The sequence below is a fragment of the Humulus lupulus genome, chromosome 9 (genome assembly GCF_963169125.1).
Source record: "Humulus lupulus chromosome 9, drHumLupu1.1, whole genome shotgun sequence".
NCBI classification, from domain to species: Eukaryota; Viridiplantae; Streptophyta; class Magnoliopsida; order Rosales; family Cannabaceae; genus Humulus; species Humulus lupulus.
The window spans coordinates 3009919-3018429 of NC_084801.1; the positions used below are offsets into that span (position 1 = coordinate 3009919).

Consider the following 8511-nt stretch of genomic DNA (forward strand, 5'->3'; position numbering starts at 1 on the left):
AGATGTTTGACTTCTTTCTGATAGGGCGCCTCTCCGCTCCTGGAAAGCCTCCTTGTTTCCTTGCCTCCTCCCTGCACGCCTTTCATCCTGATCTTGAACTGGTTGAGCATTCCTGCGAGGGGGTGAAGGATATCTTATAGGTGATGGAGGGAACCTTATGGGTGACGGTGGCTGCCACCCATTTCGCGGCCTAGATGGTCCAGAGTTTGCCTGAGATGGGTTGGTTGCATTTGGTGCACTCCCAGGGACTTGAGTCCGAGCCTCTGCGAGGGCTCGGTTATTCTCAGTTCCCACAGGTGGATTAACCGGGGCCCTAGCCCGGGTACTCCTCTGGGGCCTAGAGGGAGCGGATGGTTCTGCTGGTGCCGGGGGTTGTGCCAGTCTTCTTGTGGAAACATTCTTTCGCAGACGCCCACGGGGCCTGCGGGGAGGAACATGTACGTCCCTAGGAGGGGGAGCTTGGTTTTCACGCGGAGGCGGGGGCTGAGCCACCTGCGCCTCTGCGGCTATCCTCGCTAACTCCTCATTCCTCTTGTTGGCTTCTGCCAACTGCTGTTTCAGCTGCCGGTTCTCAAGTTCCACAATGGGAACATATCGCTCAGGATTGTAATACATATCCTCATCTCTTGGTGGAGCAGGTGGTCCCCGAGAATCGGAGGATCCACTTCTTTCTTCAACATCTGGGTTTTCCATTGGTTGTTTCCCAAGACGTCTTGGATAATTTTCTTCAGGAATATTCTGATTATTAGCGGCCATAACTTGTTCAGGGACTGAATTCTTAAGCCTCTCAATGAAAGCACCAAACTGTTGACGCCGTTTTTCGTCAACAGTGAAAGAAGATCACGAAAACAATAATCAGTTATGGCCAATAAAAATGTGATAACACAAATGAGATTTTTTTACGTGGTTCAGCAGTTAACTCTGCCTAGTCCACGAGTCTTTGTTATTAAACTTAATATGATCTCTGAAAATTCTTCAAGATGAATTCCCCAGAGTTTTCTTTCAAGATTACAAAAATTCGGTCCCTTACAATGGTACATGACCTCTCTATTTATAGAGAGGATTTTAGAATACTATCCCACATATTTCGGGAAGTTATTCTGTATATGCAAATAAATTTAATGGCATTCAAAGCCTGCAATCCTATATACAAGGAAACGTCCCTTGAAGATCAGGGGGCGTATAACTGAACGATTAATATCCCTTGATTATAGGGGATTTATAGCAATTAGTGTTGACCGCGTCTCTCATTGATGATTCTCTAAGATATTCAAAGTTATTATCTTATATCGCCAAGGCCCTATTCACCCAGGTCTCTTATTGACTTTCGAGCTATAGCATCTTCCCGAGACCACATGACTTCGAGCTCATACGTGTGTCAGGTACGGAGCCCTGATCCGAGGCCATCCCGAGACAGACGTATTTCGGGGTCTGTCTTTCGAGCTTGTGAGGATCGCGAGGCTACCATCTTCGAAGTCATCTCTGCTTCGCAGGCTTGACGCTTAGACTTCGGACATGTTCCAGATATCACGAGTCCATTCATTACGAATCCAGCTTTCGAGGTCACAATTCTTATGGCTCGAAATCTGGGTGTAACAATGTTTGTTCTAGTTTATGAATTTGGGGGTGACAACAAGAGATTATATATTATATGTTTAATGTAATATTAAATATTATACGCGGATTTTAAATTTAAGTTTCTTTCAAATTTAAAAAAAAAAAAAATTTGGTGCTAATTTATAGTAGATTATATTATATGTTTAATATGATATTATTCTAATGAGTGAGTTTTAGTTTAATTAAATATTTATTTAAGTTATAAAACATATGATTTTATTATTTTTAAATAATTATCATTGTAAAACATCTCAAAAATATCATATTTTAATTTGTTTAATTATTTATTATTTAAAAATAATTATCATTGTAAAATATCTGAAAAAATATCTTTTTTTTAATTTTTTTAATTATTAATTATTTTTAAATAATTATCATTGCAAAATATTTCAAAAATATCTTTTTTTAATTATTTATTTTATTTTATTTAAGTTTAAGTATTTAGAAATTATTGTTAAATATAAGAATATTCCGTTAAAATTAACCTTAAAAAATTAAAAAATCATTAAAATTAAAAATTTCCGTTATCTACTCACTTATTATAAAGATAGATATGAAAAATCTGCTATAGGGCTCAAAAAGAGCCCACCAGTCATGCTTTTGTGTACAAATAATAGAGTTAATCAACCTCTCTCTCTAAATATATAAGGATGGGGCCATAACCTCTAACATAACAGAAACAACTAACTAACTAGAAAAACCAAAAACTAACTATTGACAAATCCTACCGCCAATAGTAATACAGATACGTTAACCGTCCATACATTTGCACAATTAATACTGGTAATAATGACCCATTTCCATTATACCAATTATTTCGATCGACATATTTTACAGTACAATTAATAAATATTATGAAGTCATCAAGACAGAAAGTAGGAAACATAAAGTAATAAGTATTGCACAAGTTGAAAGCTAAACATGGTTGTACAATAAAATATATAAAATTTATTAAAAAATGTTTAAGAATATATATAAATAAATATGTAAAGTCGCATTACGATAAGTAATAATATGTGTATTAAAAAAATACACCCAAACATTATAAATATTGATGTAGTAGTTTTTTTTTAACCAATTGTATTTATCTAAATTGAGACCTATTATTTTAAAAAACCGTATCCTATCACTGTGTATAATATTTGGATGCATAGTTTAGGTGCACATATATAATTATTCAATTGTATGCTCGTGGAGGCCAGAGCTTGATAAGGACAAATTATTTCCATATATATATAGGGTGCATCTACGGTGCAGCCACTTGTGTATTTCGGTACCAAATTTTTTTATGACGGTGTACATTGTAGTCATTTAAGACATCCTATAAATTTTTAAGAAATTTGGAATAATTTACAGTGCTGAAAACAAAGTTCAAACTGCTTGTTGCACCCGTGTCTATTTTTTGTATGCACGTGTAAAATTCAACGGTTTGAACCTTATTTCCAGTACTATAAATTATGCCAAATTTATGGAAAATTTGCAGGATACTCTCGAGCCTCATCATTTCACAGTCATGCTGATGACAGATAAAAACCTCCTTTTCAGCAGATAAGTTATCATAAATGACTACAATATACATCGTCATAAAAAAAAATTAAGTGCGGAAATGCAAAAGTGGCTACACCACAGAGCCCTTATATATTTGACACCTCACATCTCACCTTCATAGTAGGAAGGTAAGTCTTCAAGAACATTAAAAACAACATTTATAGTCTCATCAAGACCAGATTTGGTAGTTCTCATGTTGTATACCCTACAGGCTTTACTATTTGTAGGATATCTCAAGAAAACAGTTTCACTCTTTACATCAAACTTGGCAAGTTTTTCCTTGAGAAATCTTTCCATCCGAAATGATTCTTCAGTAGATTTTACTATATCATCATCATCATTAGTTATTTCATCAAATTTTTTTTTCGTATGAATCACAGGTTTTTCACAAAATTTAGGCTAATTTTCCATCTCATTCGCAATTTCTTTATAGCTGAAATCATAGCAGAAACAAATCCATCTTTCCTATAATTTTCAAAATAAGAAAGAAGGCCATCTAACTGATTTATAGCGTTGTCAATATCCATATTTTTACATAGTAAATTTTTACTAATTGAATTGACAGCAAACAAAATATTAAACCAAATAGTCATGCCTAACAAAAATTCAAAATTCTCTAATTCATAGGTTGCTAGACATTTAGCTTCACTCTTTATTTTAGGACCATCACATGTGTAACGCCCTGGATAACCAAGACCGTTACACTGTGTGTTTAAAATAGTGCAAGACTTGCTAATCAAGTCATTTAGACAAAGTGTAAACTCTATACCATTATCAGAGTAAGAATAAAAAGATTTTGGTCACAAACAGGCTATTTTCATTAAAAATGACGGTTTAATACATGGAGACTCAAAACAGGGTTTAGATGTCTTAGTTACAACAAATTCTAGAAGTTACAAATAGTTCAAGAGCCACTCTAATGGCAAAATATACATTTTAGGTTTCCGTTCCTGTATAATTTCTCGACCGTGGCAGCCGAGCAGCTGACGATGTACACCTCGCCCCCAAAGCTCTCTAACTCATGGTTGATTCAGCCTACCCTTGCCTTTACCTGCACCACGTAGCACCCGTGAGCCAAGGCCCAGCAAGAAAGCATAATAACATAGCAAGATCAGCAACACTTATCAAATATTTCACAATGCTCAACGAAGAATTCAATATTTCATAACATTTATCCAATCAGTAATAACAGTTTGTCATCCAAACAATCAACCAACTATATTCATAACACAATATTCACATTCATAACCAATAGATTGTCATATCCATCAAATAACATTCAAGGTTGGCGCCCTTAGTCGCACCCTCTATTTAACACACTGTCTTCGGCTCATTAGGGCCGCCCCCAGTGTAATACTCACTGACTCCGGCCAGCTTAACCGAGCTCAGTGATAAATAAGCTGCCTCAGCTACCAGTGGCCGAGCCGCGCCCCAGTGCGCAAATATTGATTCCGACACCCTTAGGCCGGTAATCGCATGTCCCATGGAATAATAACACCATCTCACGACATGATATACAAATGTAGGGAGCTCTTAGTCCCATCGTGTCCACATGGTTAATCGCATTCACATAACAATGCATACAAACATAGGGAACACTTAGTCCCAACCTAACCACATACTCAGGTGCAGCTTTCTTACCTGTATCCCGAGCTTCCGATGCCCCAACGCCGCGAGCACGGTCCTCTATCCCGAGCCTCACCAAAGACCTAGTCACAACACAAACGAAACATCCTTTATCACTAACCAATCCAAATCTACTTCCCGGAACCAATCCCACACTCTCTGAATGCCCCAAATCCCTAAAACAATGTACCAAAGACATCCCCCGAATCCCCGGAGCAAAGGCTCAAAATTGCAAAATATCACATTCTGAAAATGGCCTAGCGCCGCGGCGCTGCCCTATAGGGCCGCGGCACTACCCTATAGGGCCGCGGCGCCCAGCAAGTCAGAGAGCACACGCACCGCCCAGAAACAGCCTTGCGCCGTGGCGTGCTAGAACAGCGCCGCGGCGCTCCTTCGCGAGCCCAGAATTCTGGGTTTTTCCCCTGCGTTTTCCCGAACCCATAACACTCCAAATCACCCCAAACTTATACCTAAGCCTCAAAATCAATTCAGAACCCCAAATGAACCCCTTTTAACAATCTATAAGCATCACAAACAACCCCAATCACACAAACACACCCCAAAATCCTATCTTGAGTTTCAAATTCCTAAAACTTTAACCATGGCTTCCAAAACTACAAATCATGCTTCAAAATTCTTAAGCCACACCAATTACGAAATTAAACATGCTAAAGATTCTTACCTCAATCAAACTCAGCTTGAACTCCTCCCAATTCCAGCTCCCAACCTCTTTGCTCTTGATTACCCTAATTGAATTTCAAAGTAAAACCAGCCATATTCCCTTTAAGTTTTCTCACTTAATCTCTGAAAATTCAGACTTAAATTCAACTTAAACAGAGCACAATTCTTACCTCTGAGAAATCCTAGCTTAAACCTGGTTTTGATTGCCTCAAACTCCCTTTGAGTCTCCTCCTAGGTCCCAAGTTCAGCCCCTTCTTCATTTCCCTTTTCTTTCTAGCCCTTTCTTTCAAATTCAGCATAAATCAAAATATAACAAAGTATAATACGTATTCCCTTTTCCTACAGCTGAAGTAGTACTAATCCTTGCCTAATGACCATTTTACCCTTCCATCTAACTCCCATTCCAACTAAACCTCAAGGCCCTTCTTGTCATTCCTACTTCCTTACAATTCTACCACTTCTTTTAACCAATCTTGTTACTCTCTATGGTTACTAGCAGTTACACAAGTTACCAAATTACCAGTTACCATTATCTCACAAGAGCTAACTTACAAAATCCCCAAAATACCCCTAGCTCCTCCCGAGCCGGGTATAAAATCCCCGTTGTGACTTCTGAGTTATCTAGCTCTCTAGGACCGTCTCGGCACGTGCATCACATTGATATCACCACACCCACGTGGTACAAATCACATCACATAATTATCACACTTATGCCCTCAACGGGCTAGAATTATCACATATCATAATACACATAGTCATGCATCTCAAATACTCAAATAGTCATATAACATGCTTAAAATCATAATCATGCGTCTTAATCATTAAATTCACGCATACTTCCCATTATGCCCTCCAGGCACGCTAATCAAGGCCCTTAAGCCTTATTAGCAAATTTGGGTCGTTACAACATGTTTCTGCTAGTTCAAGCAAAACATCTCTTATTTTTGGAGTTTGAAATTTAATTGCCTTAACACTTTCAATACGACTTTCCCAACGAGTTTGAGACAATGATTTCACGGTCAAAGTAGACATATTATTTTTCAATATTGTCCATTGCTTAGGTGAAGAAGAGAATAGTGTATATATACGTTGTAAAACACCAAAAAATGATACACCTTTAACACAAGAATTAGCAACATCAAAAAGTACTAAAGTAAGATTATGACAATCACAAGGTGTGTATAATGCTCTAGGATTTAACTCTAATAATCTCTTTTGTACACCTTGGTGCTTTCCTTTCATGTTAGATCCATTATCATATCCTTGTCCTCTTATGTCATTAATGTCAAGTTTCAAATTTTCAATTTCTTTTGCGAGTTCACTAAAAAATCGTTTTCCTGAAGTATCATCCACTTTTAAAAATCCCAAAAAATATTCTTCCACTCTTATTGGACTAGTTGAGATATCTACACACCTCAATATAAGAGACATTTGTTCTTGATGACTTAAATCAGGAGTACAATCAAGTATAACTGAAAAATATTTTACTTCTTTGATTTTTTTCAAAATTGTATTTTTCACTTCACTCGCTAATAATTGAATCAACTCATTTTGAATTCTATGTCCCAAATAATGATTATGAATATCACTATTTTGAATACGTCGAACATGTTCTAGCATAATTGGATCAAATTTAGTAATCATTTCAATTAAACTCAAAAAATTTCCATTGTTCTCTTGGTAGATCTTTTCATTATTTCCACAAAATGCCAAATTATTCTTAGCTAGACTTTTTACAATAGCAATTATTCTTACTAAAACATTCCTCCAATGTTCCTTCTCCTTATCAATTCGTTCTTGCACACTTTTATCTATTGTTTTATTATTTGCAAGTCTCAATTCTAAGTCAATCCAAGCATTCATGTTAACAATATGCTCATTACTTGTTTCATGTGTTTTAAGCCTAGCACCAAGATTTTTCCATTCCTTAATTCCTTCATTGCCTAATTGATTCATATTATTAGTAGAATTAGAATGAAATAATTTGCAACAAAAACAATACACCTTGTCAAAATCCTTAGAATAATTGATTAAATATCTAATAATAAAAAAAATTTCGCGCCAAAATTTTTGCTCTCTCTTCAGCTTGAGCTGGTGCCATGGCGGGGAGACCAAAATTGAAGAAGAAGACGCCGGGGAAGAAGAAAAAAGGACCTTCATCAATAGATCCAATCAAGAAATTTAAGTCCATTGATGCAATTCTGGGGGTGGAGGCTCTTAATTTGAAAGATGAGGATGTTTCGGGTCCAAGTCGGACAGAGATGGCAATGGAGGATTCTGTTTCTCAAAACATTACAGATGCTAGGGGAGGACCAGAGGTTGGTTTTGGAGAACTGGAGTGTAGATCGGTGGTTAAACAAACCCTTACCGACTGGTTGGGGGTTCTGAAGGGCGACATTTCGGGCTCTAAAGGAAAAGCAAAGAAATCAGGTAACTCTGCACCTATCTTGAATATGGAGTCGGATGTTGTCAAAATAGAGGTTAATGACATAGAAGAAGAAGTTCAATTCTGGAATTCATCTATAGTGTGTTATGTTTTGGGAGCCAATCCACCTCTTTCGGTGATGGAAGGTTTCTTTCGCAGAATTTGGAGAGACAAAGGGGTAGATAAAATAGGGCTTTTGGCTCAAGGCATTTTCCTGATTCAGTTTCAAAAGGTAGAAGTTAGAGATGGAGTCTTGGCTGCTGGATATTACTTCTTTGACAGGAAGCCTATCATTGTGAAACGATGGGATCCGGATGCAACAGTTTTGACAGTCCCAATCTGGGTTCAATTGAGAAACCTGGAACTTAAGTACTGGGGGGAGAGAACTATGGCTAAAATTGTGAGCACAATTTGGAAGATGGTGCGCCAGGACAGAGCAACAGGGAACCGAGAGAAACTACAGTTTGCTAGGGTGCTTATTGAAATGAGTTTGTCTAAAGAACTACCTGCTCAAATCAAATTTGAAGATGAAAAAGGAGAGTTTGTGTATGTGGAAGTTTACTATGAATGGAAACCTGAAGTTTGTTCTCAGTGTAATGGAATTGGACATGTCA

At 37.3% G+C, this 8511-nt stretch overlaps 1 protein-coding gene across 1 annotated transcript; it reads right to left on the reverse strand.

Moving 5' to 3' along the window:
- Positions 1–3267: 3267 nt before the first annotated feature.
- Positions 3268–7428, reverse strand: LOC133802054 (uncharacterized). Its single transcript, XM_062240288.1, has 2 exons — positions 6561–7428; positions 3268–3488 (listed from the first exon to the last, which is right to left on the reverse strand). Exons 1-2 carry the CDS (start codon positions 7426–7428, stop codon positions 3268–3270), a joined length of 1089 nt encoding a protein of 362 aa, XP_062096272.1.
- Between the last annotated feature and the right edge of the window lie 1083 nt (positions 7429–8511).